The sequence below is a fragment of the Anguilla anguilla genome, chromosome 8 (assembly GCF_013347855.1).
Source record: "Anguilla anguilla isolate fAngAng1 chromosome 8, fAngAng1.pri, whole genome shotgun sequence".
NCBI classification, from domain to species: Eukaryota; Metazoa; Chordata; class Actinopteri; order Anguilliformes; family Anguillidae; genus Anguilla; species Anguilla anguilla.
Genome location: NC_049208.1, coordinates 24,772,423 through 24,794,721, shown reverse-complemented (window position 1 = coordinate 24,794,721; position 22,299 = coordinate 24,772,423). Strand labels below are relative to the sequence as shown.

The 22,299-nt window shown below is 47.3% G+C and overlaps 1 protein-coding gene across 5 annotated transcripts in view; it reads right to left on the bottom strand.

Moving 5' to 3' along the window:
* arpp21 (cAMP-regulated phosphoprotein, 21) overlaps positions 1 to 22,299 on the bottom strand; it is a 74,450-nt gene that overhangs the window by 6,000 nt on the left and 46,151 nt on the right. For 4 of the 5 annotated variants that reach the window (XM_035429137.1, XM_035429135.1, XM_035429133.1 and 1 more), the window contains 7 exons: positions 21,926 to 21,982; positions 20,594 to 20,820; positions 19,808 to 20,029; positions 18,861 to 19,051; positions 13,638 to 13,733; positions 12,480 to 12,728; positions 9,920 to 10,046 (listed from right to left, as the gene is read on the bottom strand). In XM_035429137.1, coding sequence (XP_035285028.1) covers positions 9,920 to 10,046; positions 12,480 to 12,728; positions 13,638 to 13,733; positions 18,861 to 19,051; positions 19,808 to 20,029; positions 20,594 to 20,820; positions 21,926 to 21,982 — 1,169 coding nt within the window. The remainder of the gene's footprint in view (positions 1 to 9,919; positions 10,047 to 12,479; positions 12,729 to 13,637; positions 13,734 to 18,860; positions 19,052 to 19,807; positions 20,030 to 20,593; positions 20,821 to 21,925; positions 21,983 to 22,299) is intronic. The other variant, XM_035429136.1, reaches the window with a different exon arrangement.

The following is a 22,299-nucleotide window of genomic DNA, read 5'->3' as shown; positions in this document are numbered from 1 at the left end:
GGATAGACTTGTCTCTGATCTTGGAACAGAGCCAGTGTGGTGATGCCTGAAGAGGTGTCGCAGTCTTAACAGTGTGCCAAAAGAGTTTCAGGAGCTAATTGGAAGGCAGTTAATTTAATATTCCAGTTCAGTCCTCTCCATGTTACTGCTGGACAAATAAACCCTTTCCTATCCTCCCTCCTTAAATCTCTAATCCTGAATAATCAGGCTGATTTGCATATCTTTCATGGAAGTCATTATGTGAGGATGGGAGGCTGGTCTGTGGAGGAATTCGCTGGCCGATACGCACTCATTTGACTCTCCATTTCATTAGCCTGGGCGCTAATGAGGCTCGTAAAGTGTCACCCCCACCCCACCCTCTTTTTTTTTGAACAACTATTATACATTTAGGATTGTACATGGCTTATTTATTTACTATATACTACTTACGTTCTGTAATATAAAATGGCTATTCAAGGGACACCACATGCTGTATACAGAAAAAAAATGACATGATTGTACAATTATCATTAAAGTGTTTATCTAATTGGAGCTCACAAATGTTTTCTCAATAAATAATTGACAAATGGCATTCTGGGAAATATCCTTCAAAATGAGATTCTGCCTCTAGTCAACAAATAATTAGTAATGTCTCATACTATATTAGTTCTGGAAATATTATTCCATTCATAAATTGAATATGTCATGATTTATATCTAAGACTACATTTGCAATATAGCACAAATGCAGTCTTTGTAATACTGTTTTAAGTCATAGCATTTATATTATATCCAAAATAAAACATTCTATGCAATTATTTTCGGTTCTCTCATAGCAATAGCCAAAGACCAATTATACACAGTGACCAGTGTCAGAAGGTTTTAAAAATGAATCTAACAGAACTGAAAGATGTCATTGTGTTAATTAAACTGTAAAATACAGATTGCAAAAAACACCTTTCATTAAAGTGTACCTTTGTAGGGGGTAGAGAAAAGTACCCAGAGAAAAACTTCCAATTTGTGTCACAGAAGGAGGCAGTGCGACAAAATTTCAAAAGCACCAGTTGGCTTATAATGAGGACACTTCACTAAAAATTGTTTCTTGTTTCCAGGTAGATGGATTTCAAAAAGAGGCCAAATGGCTTGAAGATAAAAACTGGACTAGCCTAAGAAATAAGCACCACACCTCGAAGAGTTCGTTTGACTTGAGATCTGCCCTGTACTGCTTAGACAGTAATTATATCACTCCTAGCAGGTATATATGTGAAACAAATGCTATACAATGCAGCATACAGAAACCTAATTGTGGTTGGAATTATCACAAAATGTTTGACAAACCAATATAACGAACCAATACAAAGGTGGCGCAATTAGCAATTACTTTTAGAGAGTCATTAAAAGGCTGTGGCATCCACATGTATTTCTACTATACATTGCATAACAAAAAGCAATAGCATGTTTGGAAAGTGATTATTTTAACAAACATACAAGTAAGCAGAGATACTGCAGTAAAAATGCTTACATCAATGGTGAGAGTACTTCCTTTTTTAATCTGTGTAACTTTAATAACCTTCCACAAAAGTTAATAATACCGATAACAAACACACGGACGGAAGTATTAACTTAACCATATATGGAAATACTCCAGCAGTGAGAGCTCCCGCTCCTGCTTCCCATGGCAACGCAAAGGCAAAGCCAGGAGTTGCCTGAGATTCAGCGGCTCTGCAGCGCTCTGAGACAAATGGCAGTAATGTAAAAATAGCAGGTCTTTGTCTCAGAGCTCGTGTGTTTACCACAGTGCCCAGTGGTAATCATACCCTTAGCAAAGCACTCTTTCTCCGGGCTGATAGATTGATTATGCACTGCTTCCATCTCCTCAAAGACTTAATTGTCTGAAATAAGCTGTCTGCCTCCAACTCCTCCACCTCAAAAAGACAACGCTGTCACTCACTTGCTGTCTAGGGCTAACTCCGTTCCCACCGAGTGGATGAGCGTGATTACACCCGACACTTGTGCGCCTGTCAAAATAAAGAACAGACAGCCTCCAGTTGTGGTTTATTTTTTTTTGTCATCAAAAATTTCTCAGCTTCACTCAGGTACTGCTTACGTGAAACTTGTTGATGTAGACTAGACTTCGGACAACAGACTTTTTCAATTCTACAATCAAACACCGTCTCTGGAACTTTTCACACTGTTTCTAACTTCAGGAGGCAAACAATTTCAGGTACAGCTGAAGCACTGCTGACGGGCAGCTGTTTCCAGCCCACACTACAGCTGTCATCCTCAGCCAAGTTGCACTGTTACAAAAAAAGGGTCACCTACTGAGCAAGGTTTGCCTTTATTAGTTTTAGCTAAACCGAATGACAGCGGCATACCAGCAGAGACACAATAAATGCACTGAGAAACAAGTTTATTTTCGGTACCTTGGGCATCAAACCGAGTTTACAACTGCCATTCATAAGACCAGAGAGCCCTAAAAGCATTCTGACAAACGCAGCCCTCCCATTCAGAACATAAAGCTACCTACACGCTCCTACACGCAGTACGAGACGCTGGCTTTCGCGCGAGGCACTAAACCGGGGCCCTAACTCTCCATGCCCATTAAAGATCCCGTGGCACTTATCAAAAGTGTATGGGCTGTTAACCTCACTGTCTTACTCAAATTCCCAAACTGAATCTCTCAATCTGGGCATCTAATCACCAAGCCCGTCTCCACAGCCCATAGCCCGCACAATAAATTGCCTCGCCTGCCCGCCTTGTTTCCCCAGGTCATCAGTGCAAATGAGAAATGAGTCATAAATAAATAAACACCCGTGGAACTCCATCTTTCTTCTCTGTTCCTCAGCCCCTTATATCCCCAGCATCAGGAAGTGTCTACTCCTTGCCCTGTCGATCTCTGCGAATTGTAATGAAAGATAAATAGACTCATTTGTGATGAACAGGGACCTCCGCGGGGAGGCTGCTGCACTGAGAGCTGATCTGTGAGCCGCCAAATATCATCCTAAGAGACAAAGAAAGGGTGTCAGGTGACGGTTATCCTGCGGTTATATTAATTTGTGCTTGTATCCACTCGCTACAATAGTGGCATTTAAAGATATTCTGGAGAATATTAAAAGATGAGGCTTCCTATCTGCGCACAGTGTCGCCTTTCCAAGCTGCAACTGTGACACATTCAGAAGACATAAAGACATTTTCTGCTTTGATCAGCACAAGTGAATGGAAAACATTGTGACTGGTGATGAGCTAAATCTTGTGTGGAATATTTGCACTTCACAGGTATAGAGAACAGCAACTGCTTAACAGTTACTAGTGCAAGCTATGGGTAATCCTCAACAACCAAGCATCTGGGTTATTTATTTTGTATATCGTTTATCTTGTATATATGGCAAGATAAAAATATGTATTTTTTTCATTTGTGATAAATGTATCAATGAAATACGGTGAATCGATAAGCATTTCAAAATGAAGCTCAGGAACAGCACGCGATTAGACAGGCTAAGCACACACTCAATAACAGGCCTTGCAGTGCTAATCAATAAATCCTTGGTTTAGCCAAACAAACACTTTCCCTAGGCTGGCTTTTATGTTGCTATGCTTGGGACCATCCCAAGGCGCCATTTTAAACTCATTTTAGCATTTTTACTTGCAACTGTAAAGTTGATTTTAAACATCACTGCCTTGGCACACACAGAAAGAGACTCAGTTTTTGAAGGGGAGGATGTTTTTGCCTGTGTCACCCCTGTGTTTTCAAAGGCTTCACCCGCACTGCTGTTGGGTGGTAAAGCCCTGTGAGGTGCACACACTGCACTCTGTGTGCTGGGGGTGGGGAGTGGGGGCAGACTGTGGGATTTATTCTGCCTGTTGGGACAGTGTTGTGGCTTGCGCTCTGTTTTCTCTGGCAGCTTGACAGGTTGATCCCCAGTGATCATGGCCGTGGTATTAGGCAGGTGAACATTCATTGTGACGGGAGTACATTATAATGAACAACAGCGTGGTGATGGAGCTCCTTCAACCCTGCTCCACCCCCTCCCCTCCAGCACGGTCAATCCAAGTCACCTTTCTGACAACATGGAAAATCCATCTCAATCTTCCTCCCTACCTCTCCTGCTCTCTCTCTGTCTTTCTCCCTCACTCTCTCTCGCTCTCTCACGCACATGTTGAAAAATGCATTACAGCAATGAATAGAAGAAATATACCTTCACAACTCCATATCTTTCTCTCTCTCTCTCTCTCTCTCTCTCTCTCTCTCTCTCTTTCTCTCTCACAAACACACACACACACACGCCATGCAACCAACCACGGGAAACCTAGCATCTGCAGTAAATAAAAGCCTCGCAGGTGATGATATGATTTCCTGAAGACAAATGCCAGACAGCAGTTCTGAAATGGGCAGATCAATATGAATGAGGCGGCAATAAGCGGCGTGTTTGTCTGGGAGCTGCGCCGGGGCAGGGCGCTCCAGCGCCAGGACTCCAGCCAGGCCTTCATCTAATAACCCCGCGCGCCGCGCGCCGCGCTCATCCCTCACTGTCTCCCGGCCCCGCTCGCCAAACCGCATTAGCGCCGCCGCGCGCCGCATCAATCACCCACGCAGATAACGGGATCAGACCGGCGCAATCAGGGGCCCCGATCGGATGCCGAGCGCCACACCGGACGCCCCCCGGGTGCCACTCCGTCGCCATGGCGACCCGCGGCCGGCCCCCGGCGAGCGCCGAGAGGCGTAATTGCCGGGCGTAAGTCCTCATTAGCCCGCCGCCGTCCTTTTCCGAGGAGCCGTCCATTCTTTTCTTTTTTTTTTTTTTACAGTCCGCAGTAAAAGCGCAGCCGAGCCTTGTAGCACTTTACAGGAAAACGCGTCTGAGTTTTTATTACTCATGTCCTTAGCGCATGTCCTTGTGCGGGGGAACTTTAACAGCCCACAGTTACACTCTTCTTAGCCTTCAGTCCGAGAGGATGGACTGTATATGCAGCGCATCAAGAACTCAGAAATCAAAGGGCAGCTGCAACAGCGCCGTCGCAATTTCAGGTAGCGAAACGTCTTCAAGCCCTGGCCTCTGCTCCCAGAAACGCCAGGTTGAGTGCAGAATATCTACTCATTCAAAGTGGGTGTCTTGTTGCCGAGACACAGAGAGGGAACATTATTCCTGGACGGTGGGCGCTTATGCAGAGAATTCACAGCGTGCGCATTCTTCTCCTCTCCAGCAAGAGGGGGAAGACGCACCTCAACAATCCTTTTCCAGAGGAAGGAATTTAATGAGGACGCGAGGGTCATCCTCATGAATATTGAGAAGATGCCGCAGGGGAGGGGCGCGGCCCGAGCGCATCTGTTACTTCACATCCTCTGACACTTTTATGGAGGCGCGGTGCTGGAAGGGGCCGGCGCCCCGTCCCCCGGTCTGGCTTATGAGAGGCGGGGTTTTCATATTTCACACGCCGGCCCCGCCGCTTCGGCCCAGACCTAATAACGGCCGGCGGGTTGGCCCAGCGCGCCTCTGCAGCACGCTCCCGCAAACACTCCCCGAGCAGCCGCCATCTTTAGACCTCCGCAGTCTGAGCGCTCCTCTCCAGCACGCTCCCCGCGAACACTCCCCGAGCAGCCGCCATCTTTAGACCTCCGCAGTCTGAGCGCTCCTCTCCAGCACGCTCCCCGCAAACACTCCCCGAGCAGCCGCCATCTTTAGACCTCCGCAGTCTGAGCGCTCCTCTCCAGCACGCTCCCCGCAAACACTCCCCGAGCAGCCGCCATCTTTAGACCTCCGCAGTCTGAGCGCTCCTCTCCAGCACGCTCCCCGCGAACGCTCCCCGAGCAGCCGCCATCTTTAGACCTCCGCAGTCTGAGCGCCTCTCCAGCACGCTCCCCGCAAACACTCCCCGAGCAGCCGCCATCTTTAGACCTCCGCAGTCTGAGCGCCTCTCCAGCACGCTCCCCGCGAACGCTCCCCGAGCAGCCGCCATCTTTAGACCTCCGCAGTCTGAGCGCCTCTCCAGCACGCTCCCGTAAACACTCCCCGAGCAGCCGCCATCTTTAGACCTCCGCAGTCTGAGCGCGCCCAGCGCAAAAAATGGCCACCGCGCGGCCGTTTGACCGCGATCGGCTCCAGCAGCTGAGCCAATCGCACGGCCGCGGCACGAGATTCGAGATCAAGCTGCGTGACCGAATGGCCTGACGCTCCCGGGACAGCAGGGGAATCCGCGACGTCTGATTGGACACGGCTCTGCTTTCTTTTGCGTGCGTCTCCGCGCGCGTCGTGGTGACCCCGGTGATAGACTGCCGTTCGCGGGCGGGGACCGGAGAAGCTCTCAGCTGAGAAAAGAGTTCTATTTGGGCTCCCCCGGGCCTCCTGGAGAGGTGCGGAGGAATTCGGTGCGCCCGACAAGAGCAGGGCCAGTGAGCGAGGGGTTTCATAACTTCCACTGACACAAAGATCAGAGACATAAATCACAATTTGCAGCCGCAGTCACCCAGCTCAGATGAACGTACATGCAGCACGCTTGTGTGTGTGTGGTGCGTGTGCGTGTGTGTTCATGCGCGTGTGTTTTAGTCCTGTGGTACATCTACATCTGAACTGATCTGTAATTAATTTTCCCTGTCATAAAGCCATGCTTAATGACTTTGGCGCTTTCTCTGGATGCATGACAGCCGGGTACTGCTATGTACATGCCAATTATTTTAATGAGAAAATACTCACGTAGTCTGTGCTAACAAAGAGAGGGGCACAGAGTGTGAGCGTGTGAGACGAGTGGGATGTGTTAAACTGTACCCTGTGGAGTGTGTGTTATTTTTAACAGGATGAGCTCAGGACCTTCCTAAGGACGTCTGTAAGTCACGTCTGGTAGCATCACCCGGTGTGCTGACGCTCTTCCAATAGCAGTCTCTCACACTGCCTTCTGGGAACTATAGTCCTATATTTGTCAAAATTGAGCATTTTGCTTTTAAATTATCTACAACTGCAAGCTTCGGAATGCAAGAAGTAACAGCTTATTCATTTAATACTGAATATTTTGCTGCCACTGATCCATCCTTTGGGGTTTTAGTGCCCGAAGATGTCTATCTGATATTATTCTTTTGAACCATCAGCATATGTGGCAGACAGTATTTTACATAAGTTCTTTCAAGTCTGCTAATTGGCTGTTTAAAGAAAGAACTTACTGAATGGATACAAAAATGAAATGATTGTTGTTTGATGAACCACCACACATAACCGGATCAAAGTAAATGTCTGTATGTGATGGACTGTGGTATTCCAATCAGTCCTCTGGCTTCTCTCTGCTGTTTGACACACGTACAAGTGATTCAGCAAACGCAGCAGGGTGCGCGCGGAACTGAAGAGGAAACCGAAACAGAAACAAATAAATGAATCTGATTCAATTCCGGACACAAATCCCAGCCTGGACTTCCTGTCTAAAGAGCGCTCGGATCTGCCCAGTCACTCCTGGCCGCTGATCGAAAATTGACCGTTGCATAATTTAATGTCGAGGGGAAAAAAGATTTATGTGAAAAAATGATAATGGGAAGGGCAGGAAGGCGGCTGTTTCTTTTCAAACGAAAACAACGGGAAGCAGGGTTGCCAAAATGCTGTTCTCTGGCCCCGAGAAGATTTATCTCTGCTGGACCCTAATCTAATCTCGCCCGTGCTCCGATCTCCAGTGCCCCCGGCGATTAGACTTCATAAAGCGCTCGCCTCCCTGCGGACGGGCCGCGGACCGACCCGCACCGCTCCGCTGCAGCCGGCAACCGCCAAACCACCAAACCGCCAAACCGCCGCACCCCCAGATCCGGCAGGGCCGGCGCTCCCTTCGGCACCGCAGCGGTTTTGAGAGGGACCGTTCCCCCGATCGAAAGGAACGCTAACGACCCGTCACCTCCGCCAGGCGCACCCGTGCTAATTACACGTTCGGGTACGTCTCCCGGTCTGCCTCTGTCGGCCGGGCGCAGGGTTTGGACTCTCCCTGGTAAAGTCACCTGCTTTAGGGGAACTGATGCGACGATCATGATGAAAACCGATGGAATGGAAGCAGAAATGCACGTGCAGATCACTGGGCTGAGGAGGCGACCTTTGACCTCCCCCCCCCCAGTTAAGAAGGCGTCCCTTCACAACACGTGTTGCTTGCGGTTAAGAACAAAGCTCACTGCGCTCAGATCCAGTTCAATACATCTCCTGTATCTTCCAGGCAGATGTAATCGACCACGGAGCTGGGCGGCTGGGTGGATGCTGGGGTGGCTCTTCGCTGGAGAGAGGCAGCCCGGAAGGGCTACGGGGTTATTCCGATCACTCCGTCTCTGTCAGATTTACCCCCTCCCTTTCAGGCCGCCTTTTGTTGCGTACGGGCGAGTATGCTAATGAGAGCGCTAACGGAGACGGAGAAATGGTAATTACAGGGAGAGCTCAGCGAGACGCGCGCTACCCCTGAAGCGTGCGCAAAATAACCGAATGTAAATGACGCTCATTTCAATTGCAAATCGAGCTTCACAGAAATGTGCTTCACTTATACTCTCCCAAGAACTTCCACGATATTTCCTAAGGAAAAAAAGCAGACAAGTTCTGGGTGAATGTACCTTCACAGGTAAGTAATGAAGGTATTCTGTATTCAAGAATATTTCAGATTGCATATTTAAATTATATAATATAATATAATATTATATATATATATATATATATATATATATATATATATATATATACACACTGTATGTGTATAATATATATATATATATAATTGACACTAATACATTTTATGCATGTACTGCAGAAATTGAAATATGCAGTTTTAAAGCCCATGATACATATAGTCAGGAAAATGGATAAAACAGAAAGTGAAAAGATCTGAATAGTGAATAATTTGTCTTATGTTCACTTGCAATGTTTATTCTTGCTATAGAGAGCTCTAGTGATTTTACAGTGCTAGCAAAAGGGCTTTATGCGTATGACCTCTGGCCAAAGAAAATAATAAAGTACAGGTCACAAAACATGCTAAATAAAACAACAACAACAACAAGAATGAACTCATTTTAAAACGGTATTATAATTCTCACTTCAATAAACAGCATTTTTCTACGCGTGAAATGCTACTTTCACAGTTTAAATATGGGAGTAAAAGGAGAGCTGGTGGTGGTGGTGTCTGTCAGCATTTCTGAGCGTTAGTACTGCCTGAAGTAACAGGTTTGCACACTGCGAATTGAACATGCACACAGACACGCTCGAGCACACACATACGCATGCAGAAGGTGCTGTGCGCTGGGAGGGGCTGAAGAGCAGTGAGCAGCCAGAAAAGAGACCGGTTCACTGTGAGATCCTGCTACTCAATCTCTTACAGTGCAACGGCCCCCAGTCAAGCTGCACAACTCCGGCTGCACGACTCTCAGCAGTCACTTATGCGCCCGCGTACACACGCACTCACACATACATACACACGCACCCACCCACACATACATACACACGCACCCACACACACACACACACCCTCACATACACACGCACCCACACATACACACAAACCCACACATACACACGCACACACACCCTCACATACACACGCACCCACACATACATACACACGCACCCACACTCTCACATACATAGGCACTCACACCCACACACACATCCACACATACACACACACACACACACACACACAGGGTGCACATGACAGGATAATATCATAATATCATATCAATATCATAATTGAATCAGCCATGCCTAAAAACAAATATTTTAAATATTTCACCACGCCACCCCCACAACCTCCAATAAACGTAATCTACAAACCGAAACACACGCACAGACTAAACACCACACCCGATTTTATGGGCTGAAATATTATATGTTCATCTGCAGCTGACATCCGAGCTCTGAGAGACTTGTGTGAGAAGGGGACACGCCCACTCGCCCGCCCGCCCAGCACTCCCAGCACTCCCCCAGCGGGGCGACACCAGCACGCACCTGTCTGCTGGGGGCTCTGTGCAAGCTGCTGGTTCCTGTGCGTGCCGTACTGGACCGGGCCGACGGGCCTGTACTGCTGACTGCTTGAGGTAGGGTACTGGGCGGAGGAGTAGTAGAACACCGGCACCTGGGGCAGGAGGAAAGCAGACAGAGGGAGGGAGTGACGCTTTTTTGGACATCACACAAGTGAACTAAATGAACTGCTAGAAGCGTGCCAAGCAGGGGCTTCTGCTCCGACATGTTACTCGAAGAGACAGCAGCTGCCACTCCTGCTCTCGCTGAAACAGATACTGCCTTTAAATTGTGATGTCATAATGACAGGGGGGAACTTATTTCTGAGGGGGAACTTATTTTTCATGACACCCTCTCAGGGCAGCAGAGTAGAAGAATGGGAGGACAATGAGGATGCGGAACCACTGTGGACAGAGCAAAGTGACGGGGGGGACATTTTCACCCCAGCGCACCATCTCTGTTGCAGCTGCTCTCACCCTGCAGATGTCCTGCTGGCAGCAGTGTGAAAAACCACAGACAGCAATGACCGAACTGGCTGGCCATGACATGAAAACCACTTTACGTGCACCCCATGAACTGCATTAACAAACAAAACCAGTCAATAAATACATTCAGCTGTCTGTTATTACACTCTCCACATGTAAAATAAGACAATATTATACTGGAGTTTGCATTTATTTATAACTGTTTTCAAATGAACATCCCAGTGTGATTTACAAGATTAAAAAAAATCTGAATTAGAATTGATAATTTATTTATTTTTTATTCATCATTTCTCTCACACTGGCAAAAATGTGTATTATAAAACCAGGCTCTCTATTACCCACTGGGGTCCCCTTGTGATTGAGTACATTCATATGGAAAAATCCACATAGCTGACAATCCTCAGAATTTAATAACACATGGGACCCTCTCTTGACCTACATGAATATAGACCACAAGATGTAGATTGCAATACCCTCAATTAATCAACATTACCATGGCTGCACTTAAATGAGATCGTCACTCTATTACAGAACGGGTCACAGAGCTTCCTCCCCCTCCATCTAACAGGATGTACTGTCACATCTCCTTTTCATGTCTCTCTCTGTCCGTGCGTCCACCTGGCTGTCCTTATGCGCATTTTCACTTTCTGTTTTTCTCACACTCTTTCATTTCTTCATTTAATTAGGCTATCTATTTCTCTTTTTGCCTTAATCACGTGGTACACAGGCTCGGGGCTTGGGTCGGCCACTGGAGTAGGGTAGGGGTCTGAGGTTCGAGGACAGGGTTTATGTTGGAAACAGCTTAGCAAAAGGGGGACACAGTTAGCATGCAGTCTTATGTATTTATTAGGACATTTCAGACAGATGTTTACATGAAAATAAGTCTTAATACCTGATTTTACAGCTACTTTCATATTTTATTTGGTACAGAGGCTTTATGATAAGTGTGAGAACATAAGTAGAACAAGCTTACAAACAAGTTCCCCAGAGAAGTTAATCAGTCAAACAGTTATTGTTAACTTATTGATTACTGACAGGAACCATTTTCTGTTCCATCCACAGTATCCTGTAGAACAGGATCTCTCACAGAACTGCAAGGGCAGCTGATTATATACTACCTAAATATATCATAAGTTTCTTTTTTACTGTTAACAACGAATTATCAGAATTAATCAAATGAATCATACTAATTGTGGTTCAGCGTGGTGTTTCTACAGTTGTGTCTGAAAACACGAATCCAAACAAGTGAAGCTACCATTTTGGTTAAAGGCAGTAGCCTTAAAGTTATGCTGCGGGAGCCCCTTTCCCTCCCCCCTCTCTCCTCCTCGCTCTCCTCCAGAGACGCACCGCTAGTTTGCGAGGATGTTGAAGACGGGGTCTGTGATCTGGCAGACAGTAAATCACTGATCCGCCTTGTCCGACACGTTCCAGTCAATTAAACGTGATTAATCGTCACCTGCAATGCACCGCTCCGCGGCGGGGCCTCCCGAGACCAGCAGGCAAGCTTACTGCGAGCAGGCCTCGCTGAGGATCATGGGAAAGCAGGCAGGGGAGCCAGGAAACCGTTAATGGAACCGTACAGCTCAAACAACAACAAGACAACTGGGGCATTGCCCCGCCTCCTGCTTCCTCTCCAGTTTGGAATACGTAATTATGCCTCTGGAGTCTCCACAGGGCCCATCATCCGGGCTGTGTACAGCGCCGTTTAGAAGCATGAAATCTCCTGTGAGCCCGTACATATTTAAATCACACGTACCGTGCCACAGAGTACTACACTGGAAAACTACTGTGAATCAAAGCAGAACTTTATCGCTCACAAATGACAACTAGGAGCCTGTTGGTGCTTTGAGCGTGGTTGAGAGGGAGTAACATATTGGTGACTAATAAAAAAACATGATACACTCGATTTCTGAATTACTGAATTACTGATATACTGAATTTCTCCCATCATGGATGCAGACATAAAGAATTGTAAAGAATTTCTTCCTGAGCTCATTTGTTGATGAGAAGGCGCCCCCTGTATAAGAGCAGGTGGAAGGCATTGGGCCGGGGGTCTGGCCTACCTGAGATGGAGCCTGCTGGACAAAGCCCTGCGACGAGGGCAGGACCTGCTGGGGGGGCATGTGGGGCCCGGACGCCGGGAAGCCCCCAGGGGGCAGCTGGTGGCCGGGGGAGGGCACCACGAAACCCGTCTGGGGGGGCGGCTGGGAGAGGAGGCCGGGGGGGTACGCGGAGGCGGGGGGCTCCGGGCCCTCGCCCGACGACTGGCGGCTGAGGGTCATCTGGCCGAACTGCGAGGACAGGTCATCCCGCTAGGAGGCAAACGCAGGCGTTACCGTGGCGCCGCCGCGCGGCTAAGCTCGAGCCTCTGCCAGCTGCGGGCGGGGCCAACCCTATTCCTGGAGGACCGGGCGCTTATCCTGCTTGATTAAACTGATTACTGCCTTTATTGAACCAACTGAACCATTCCTTCCAGTGATGTGACTGGCAGTGATTCACAGGATGCTGCGGCCCTCCAGGACCAGGGCTGTGCAGCCGCGTGCCACAGCGGTGAGGACAGCAGCGCTAGTCTACCGGCTGTCCTGACATAACCTGGGCTTTTCGAAAAAGAACTGCAAAGAAAGCGGCAACGCTGAGCGACCAGACAAAAGTCATGCAGTTTCAATTCAAACATCTCCAGCACTTCTGAAATGCAATTGTGTACATGCTATTGCCAACATTTTCCCATCAAGCAAACGCTTCAATTTTCATTTTTCATGCACACCACAGAAGCTTTCAGAAATACAGCCAAAGGACTTTCTGGAACAATAGTTGACAGTTCACATATTCACCACATAATACATAAACATAATACACCGCTGTTTTGATGTCATGGACCAATTTTGCACATTGCAAGACCTTTTTCCATGCTGCAGTGGAGTCACAAAACCAGCTATTGTTCTGGTGACAGAAGTCATTTCAATGGATCGTCCACTTTAGGGGAGAGTTGTGAAGCCAGTCAGGTGACATCAAACCAGTTCTGCACACGACAAAGCAAAGCCAAGCATAGAGAAGCCTTTGCTCGGGGTCTACAGCCCTGTACATGCAGGCGCCCGGACACACACGCACGCACACACACGTGCGCGCATGCAGACACACTGCACACACGCAGAAACGTGCACCCTCGTGGCACGAGCTCACAAGCCAGCAAGAGAGAAAGAGAGGGAAAGAAAGGAAGGTACCGCAGAGAAGTGCTGAGCGGGAGAGACAGGCAGCAGGTGCTGGCTCGGGTACGAGAGGGCGGAGTATGACCCTGCCTGAGAGGTCGGCTGCAGGCCCTGCACGAGAGTGACCAGGAAAGTCAGGGGTGGGGGGGGCAATGAGGGTCGAGGGGGGGTGGGGACTGCCTAGTGGGAGTAGGGCATTGGATTCTGCTGCTCAGTCCAGCCGCTGTCCTGCGTGGCTTCCTTCGGAGCGTTTCGTTAGCTCAATGGAGCACCGTAGCGCAAAGTGCCGTAGCGCTGGATTGTGAGGATTTTTGAACGCTCTGTTGTTAAGTGTGCATTAAGCATTCATAACCCAAGGCAGGGCGGGGAGTAATTGGATCACTGAAAGAGCTCCGAACAGAGGCTGAAATGAAAACCAGCGGGTACCAAAAGTACCCTCTGGGGAAAGCAGTGAGACACCTGCCGTCTGAAAAATACCGCTCCTGCCTTTTCAATAACATGCAATTCAGCCGCCCTGGGGGGGGGGCCCGGAGTTCGGATTCACTCACACTCTCTCAAAAAAATTATATATTTTTTTTAATTACACACCTTTCGGAAGTGTACAGTTCGTAAAAGATTAATGACTGCCTTTGAGCTTTCATGTGGCTATTGTGTCAAACAAGGTACGGCAGCCCAGGAGGGCCATAAAGTGTGTGCAGGAAGCTTCATTTCTTCTGCGTGTCTATCTTTAAAAACCTGCCTCTCGAGTCTAAACGTTCATTTGTCAAATCAGTGTTCTGCAGGAAACCTTATTACATCTCAGTGAAAAACAAAACCCTTACACTGGCTCTCCCAGAAAACTACTAAAAATCTAACGGCTGACACAATTCCACAGATATCCCAGTTATTATCAGCCCCGATAGTGAAGCTTATTCATATGTATTTGTATTCATGAACAAGTGGATGGGTCGTACGCACTGTAAGTCGCTTTGGATTAAAGGGTCTGCCAGACAACTACAGCTGAATACATAAAATTGAGGGTAATTCGATGTGCTGAACTCAAACCGAGAAAAAAAAAGATCTTTGTTCAGCTAACATCAGCCGAATGTCGGAATGAAAGGAGGTCTGCTAACCCCCTGTTCTCAAATGGCTTCCTCTCGTTTTGTTGCAGCTACAGTGCTAACTGGGGGGGAATTTAGGAGCTGCTCAACACCCTAGTGTTCCCGCGCGAGCTGGCCACCGCGGGGTTCAGTAGCACATTCTAATTTAGCGATAACAGGACGAGGTCACTTCCCGCGTCGGGGGGCCCACGGCGCTATGCGGCGGCAGTAGTGAGACAAAGCGTTCGAGGACAGGACGCAAACACCACCTGAGGGCCGCGAGGGGAGAGGACGGGGGTGTGGGAGAAAGGAAAGCAAACCAACAGGCAATTTGGCATTATTAAAAAAGAAACTGCAAAATGGCACCTGGTGATCTATTTAAAGTCATCGCATTTCCTATGATATCCAAGGTAACACCTGCCCTACATTAAAGCTTACAGATAAAATATAAGGTATTGCATTGGAATTGCATTTTTCATGTGTCAGTATAAAAATGTTGACATACATGTACACTATGTCAATGATAAACCTATATGTCATTTTGAGAATAAATTGTGTAATTATATATAGTATGTACAGTCTTACAATACCATGCCTGCGTACTGTGAAAAGTGGCAATGATCGAAACATTTGCAATATATATTCATAATATACCAAATGCTACAACATATATCTCTTGGAATGTTTCATATTCCTTATATGAAGTCTATATTTTAAAGTGCGCCGCCTTTGCGCGAGGATTTTAAGCAGAGGGCTTCAAATCCAAAGTCCGTCGGGGCGCCCCGGTTATTCCGCCCGGCGACAAGAGGCCGAGGGGAACCAGTGAAATTTTACGCGGTAATCCCGCCCCTCGCCATCAACTCCATCACTCAGGAATTACCACCCGCGAGGGGCCTCCGCCACTTGGTCTCACGCCGCTGACAAACTAATCACTAATGCCGGCCCTCCTCGGGGAAGGCATATTGATTTCTGCGGCATGAATACACCGCGTGCGTACTTCATTAAACTCCGCTGCCCAGTGTGTCTGCAAAATGATAATTGCACTAAAAGCAGGGGCTCCGCACCGCTCCGGGCTCTCTATCCTCAGAAGCAGAAACGAAACCATAAAATAATCCATCGGCCATAAATTTCCCTCTACCTCTCCAGACTGGGAGCCAGCTGCTAATGTGGTGAGAGAGGGTGTCAGATGAAAGCTACGCAGCGCCAATGATAGAAGCAATAATATTTAGTTTCTAATTTGCTTCGTCAAAAGGTTCTATTTAATTTGCGTAAAAGTGTCCGGCGCGATCTCGCGCGTGACGGATCCGGGAGTGTTTGGCTTCATATCGCCGCACATGCTACAGAACCCTCAGTTATGCCGTCGAAGAAGGACCTGGGTTGAACTTGAGCAAAGATTTTGATTAAATCCTGTCCTGACATGGCCGCCTGGCTTCATAAAATCTTCCGCTGCAGCTTTTTGGTGAATAGAGCGGCTGTGATTCAGCGGCCGCAGTCAGTCTTGCACGCACGCCGCCTCTGTCCCTGACACCTACGCCATGAGTAAACGATGACAAAGCGAGCGGAAGCGGGGGGAGAAAAATGGCTTTAATAAAGACCCAAAGCACCTGTGAAGTGGGAGTGGGCGAGCGGCGCTCCGGAGCCCAGGCCCAGCCGGCACTCAGCGGGGTCCAGGACCCCATGTTCCTTTTCCCAAATGTGAAAATATATAATGGAGATGCAAGGAAATTTATCGAATCAATTCAGCTTTGCTATTTGGCAAAAAGATTTCACCGGGAGCAATTCATATCTCTGCTTCTGAAAACTAGAGACACCGGACCCTGAGCAAGCTTTAGCCGCTGTTTTATTGCACCTATAATTTTGGTTGTTTTATTTATTTCTTTTTTTGTCTACTGATATAGACTGACTGTTTTATTCAGTTTTCTATTTCTCATTGTCTAGATTTGCTCTTTGTACACCATAATGTACTCAATATACGATTTGCAATGTTTGTTACTGTATAAATATGATTGTACTTTGACAGAGCCAATGTACAGATAGATGGAGAAGAATTAGATGGGGCTGAGTGACAGAGATTGTGTCACAGTTGAACTAAGAAGGGTCCTTCTGTACAAACTTTTCTGCCGTACAGAAAACAATACCTTATTATCTTACTTCAGATTTTTTATCCCCAGTTGGCAAAGGAAAAAAAGTGAGCATTCTGGCGAGTCACAGGACTGTAAAAACTATGAGGCAATGGGAAGTTTTACAGAAGCGTGTGTCCATTTGGATCTTATTTTCCGAACCACGCTCTGATAGAGCCTTGCAGCAAACACCCGCCAGACACCGAAGCTCTGCCTCTACGCAGCTCACAGCGCGCTGCCGGGGGAAAGGCATTCAGCGCGCGAGCGGACAGACGGGAGCGGAGCCTCCGATAGGCCGAGAGCTCGGTCTCACGGGGCCCCCCGTCCCCTCTCCCCCCGGTGCAGGAGAGAAGAGACCTGCTTCCCTCCCCAATTCATCTCGATGAGCAGGGCAGGACTGGAGATGGATGATGTAACAATGCGGGCAGAGAGAGCGGTGTTGAGTGGGTGTTGAGTGGGTGTTGAGTGGGAAGTGAGAAAGTAGGCCGAGCGGCATCGCGCGGGTCAGCAAGAACATCTCACCGGCTCCTCTGCAGCAGCTGCTGTTTGCACTTCATCTTTATCTGTTTAACCAATAAATCACCTGACCTAGTTTATCAGCAAGAGGGATGTGTGCTTTAAAATAAATAAAAAAAACTCCAGCTCCTGGTGAAGTTCACCCTAGCGGAGCAAAATTTGAAATATAAGTGCAATGCATCCTATTACAAATATTAATTCCACATTTATTATTGTGTTTTCCCCATTTCATATTTCGACCAAACATTTGTTTTTCATAAATTGGGATGTTTTTGAGGGACGTCGGCTCCTGTAAATAACAGACGTGCTTCGAATGCGCGGCGCGGTAGTCAGCAGGGACAAACAGAGCGGGGCCGCGGTGTGATTTATAAAGGCCGTCTGACACCAGTTCCTTAAGCATTTCTCAGCTGGGCTTAAATAGCCGTTTGTTTTTCCAAGCCTTTTTGAGTGCGTATTGTGAATGTCAATGTTATGTTAGCTATGAGACTAATGTGTGAGCACAGCAGTGATTCATAGCCCATCCTGCGTCCAGTCTACACTTCAGACTATTGAAAGTGTGTAATACCATCCAAAGAGCTACATTAGAATAATAACTGGCAGCTTCTGCAATGCCATTGTTTTAATTGTATAAGCTGTAAAAAAAAGCCATTCAAAATAAGCTTTGAGTAAATTTCAAGATAAAAATATATGGCAAAATGTATGGTATAGGTTAGAGACACTAGAATTAATACTCCAATGGATTTGAATAAGCTTGCAGAAATAGGTTTTGGGTTTTGTGTGAGATCTGGAAAAGGCTCACATCACAGCCTAATTATCTCACTCACAAACAGGCTCAGCAAGCTCCTCGTTTGGAATACAGCATTTCTTACGAATGCAACAATTTGGCAGTCTAATGGGAAATATCAAAAGCACACTCTAAAATAAACCACATTTGATATGATAGTATTTATTCATATTAGAAAGAATCAATGAGGAATGAGGAAAAACAAGAAAAATTAGATAAACAGAGCCTTATTTCTTCCAACTGTTCCACATAAAATATTGCTACAAATTTTTATTATTGTACGGCTTGTATTATTATTATCATTATTATTATTATTATTATTATTATTATTATTATCGTTATAAAAATTATTTTCCATTGTTTTCCATTATCTGGAGAAATTCAGCAAATGCAATACTCATTAGTGCAAAAGATATGACATGGCTAAGAATTGTACCTGCAACTTTTTGCCGGTACAAGCTGCTGCATGCACCAATCACAGCTTGCATCGCTTCTGCCCACACTATCCTGCCCCTCCTGAGCACACAACTGTTCGGTGCTACTAAGCATGAAGCCATACTGTCAATCTTTCATTATTATAATATCATAATATTGACTCTTTCATTATTATAATATTCATATTTGTAATGTTCAGGGTTTCAAACCACATAATGTGGAAGCCTGCAGCTAAAGCAGGACCGATTAATGGTTCAGGAACCATTCAGAAAAGATCACTGATTGGTTGACAACACAGTCCTACCTGGGGGACCATGTGGCTTGTCATTGGCTGCTGTGGCTGTGGTGGCGGGGGTGGGGCCTGTTGCTGAGCTTGCTGGGATTGCGGTGTGTTCTGCTGAGGTGATTGCCCCACTAGATGGCTTCTGATTGGCTGCTGCCCGGTAGGTGGGTTATAGATGGCAGGGGTGCCATCAGGGTTTACAAATGGCTGACCTGTGAAGAAACCCAGAAACTTGGTCAGATTAAAGGTTAAGTGGAGGGGTATCCTTCTCTGTTTGAAGTACATTTATTTTTATGGGCCAATACATTTTCATACAGCAGTCTGCTGTACAATATAAAAGTCAAGGCATTAAAATCTGAACTTCAATGAAATGTAATTTCCAAAAAAAAAAACTTTAAAGCCTCACTCTGATTGCTTGAACAGTTTGCAAGCAAAAGAGATCGCGAAACACAGGAAATGTTGATTTTTTTTATTACAATAATCTTTTTCACAGCTTTGACCATAAACAAGCTCAAAAGATCAATAGCCTTGTTGTGTCATTAGTGCATATTGGCACCTTCACCCAGCAGGGAGAAATGTGAATACAATCTGCAATCTGAGATCACAAGAACAACATTTCTTCAGTTCAACAATTTTCGAAACAAAGCCACCCATAACTCATCAGGTTTAAACACCAGTACGAACATTTTTGAACCAACAGTATAATAGTCATATGCATTTCTTGGCAAATTAACAGTTAAGCAGCAGCAACTGTGCTGTTGCTTTGCTGTGGAGTTACAGTATTTATCCTTGTCTGAAGCAAGCTCTTCACAACATGAACTGCATAAAACTAGAGGGAATATTTTCCCAGTTACTTCACACCATTTATGGTGTTCACATAATAATCCTATGTGGCCTGTCTCTACCTGAGGTGCTAAATTTGCCCGCGTCTGGCATCTTCAGAATGCTTCCTGAGGTTCCATATTCACCTGTGTGTGGATTTAGGAGAATGCTACCAGGGGGGATACCACTGGCCTCCAGGGAGACCAGGATATAGCTGGGGCTGCTGGGAGGAGGCTGGCCCTCTGGGAAGGGGGCGGGGCCTCCGCCGGAGCTGGGCGGGCCTGTGGGCAGGAGGGAGGAGCCCTGCAGCGTCAGGTGAGCCCGGGAGAGAGAGCCAGACGAGCCCCCGCTGCTGGAAGACTCAGAACCTGGGGGACGGAGAAGAGGAGAGGTGAGAAAGAGAGGTGAGAGATGAGGAAAAGTATAAGGAACAGAGAGGGAAAGGAGGAGCAAGCGAGTGAAAGGGAAAGGGGAGGTGAAGAAGACAGGGAGTGTGAGGAGAAAGGAGGAGGAGAAGAGCTGATCGTTCACACTGTAAATCAGAATCTGCTCAAACGGTTCTTTGTCTGTGGTAGAACCTTCTTCAATTGTTGTCCATCCGGTAATTATACCATGTGTGTGCATGTGCATTCAGGATGTCCTGTAGTATAGGACAGCTGTGCACAAAAGGAACTTCAAACCAGTCTCAAAATCCTATATCTCCATATCTGTGGGGGATTGGCTAATTCAATAGGCACTTTCCTTTGATTAATGTTGTACACGCCCAGGAACGCCGTGTCAGCACATTGCATGATTAATGAACATTACGTACTGCAGCAACGCATGAAAAATGGAACTGGGGCTACCTAAATAAGGCGCCGACCGCGAGCATTACCCACAACACATCCTGGGGCTAAAGGGAACGAGGGCACTGTGTGCCAGAGCTGCTCTACCTGTCTTGGAGAGCTTGCCGGTGCCGCGGCCGCTGGACGAGCTGTCGCCGCGCGTGAGCACGGTGATGCCGCCGATGCTGGCCGTCTTGGTGACGGCGGGTTTGTAGTTCCGGCTGGAGCTGTCCGAGTCGGTGCTGCTCCAGGGCCGCGGGTCGCTCCAGCGCGAGTCCATCTCCGTGCTGCTCTGCCGGCTCCCCGAGGCCCTGCCCGAACCGTCGCGGTTCCCCCTGCGGACCCACAACCAGACCCGGACCAGCCTGGGTTAAGGGCTCCTGTCCCGCCCCCTGCCCTCCCCTCCCCTCCCCAGACGCCTGCCCCACTCCGCTTCCTCTCAAGACGTCCTGCCCTTGTTCGGGTCTCCTGTTTGACTCACAGATTGCTCCCAATGGGGTAAGCAGGGAATGGAGATTCTACCAGAGGACTCTGAAAGCAGGCCAGTCTGAGGGATATTTTTACACTGGCTGCCTGTGCCTGACAAAGCTATCTTCCTTTCATAATGGATGATCAGTGGTGACCTTGCGATGATGGAAAGAGCAGAAGTTTTTACCTTTTTTTTGAGGGGGCGGTATAGAATGGAAAGTCAGTGTAGTCGCATGAGATGGATGGATGGATTAGATCAACAGAGAGGAGAGTGTCTATAGTATTATACATTCTCTCTGATTTACTGTCTTTTGATTTAAAATGATTTTTGTCATTTCATTGTGCACTTTGCTTTCAAAGCTGGTGCACAGTGACCGTAAGAAGCTACATTTCCTCTTAGAATGCTGTTGCTATAATAGACGGTTAAAAATGTTTAGCTCTGCGAGATTTTGTTTAGTACATTTTATCCATCCACAAACACTCCCACTCACATTTACAGTTAATACTGTAGATGCGCACAGTGCCGCCTCTGCTCCGTGTTTTCAGCAAAATGGCCGGGGTAATCGCGCTCAAAATAACAGCACTCAAGCATCGACGCGCGGACGCCGCACTGGCGCACATTAGCCGCGGCGTCGAGCCTCGCTCTCGCCCGCACGAAATTTCTCACGGCCGAATCGATAAGGGAGAGAACAGCCCGCTAAAGGGCCTCTTTAATAAGACGGCCTTGGGTGGCCCCGTCCTTTCGGAAGCGCGGACGCCTCCTTCCCTTGTCGCGCTTCAAAAGGGCGCGGCGGAGCCCCCCTCGCGCCGGCGGCTAGCGTGTTTAATTAGCGCCGGGCTCCGCTCCGTCCCCCCCCGTGCGCGCGTTCGATGGAGCTAGCGGCTCGTACGCGTTTAAACACAAACGCCATCGCTCAGAGCCCCGCCGGCGCGCCGAGCAGACGTGTGACACAACGAGCCGAGCCGACCAACCTAAATAGCTGCCGTTTCTTCTGAGTGTCGTTATATAAATTGCAGTCTTCCAAGATCCTGTGGAAAGAAGAGTGGAAGCAATTTTGTCATCACTACACTAAATTGAAAAAGCCTATTTATTTACCCGTGTTGACTGAAGATAATATTGAGTTCATATATTTTACAGTTAAGGGCTTTCACCCGTGTAAACACGCTCAGGCTATCTACTACGACTTAAACCATTTTGTACATTTAGAAAAGCCGGGGTTTTGTACCATTTAGCAGCATTAAAAAGCTTTACATTTAATCATAAATAACATTTTTCTATTCACAAAAATAAACAATAAATATTCAGCATTATATGGGACATTTATTAAATATGCTACGATTAAAAG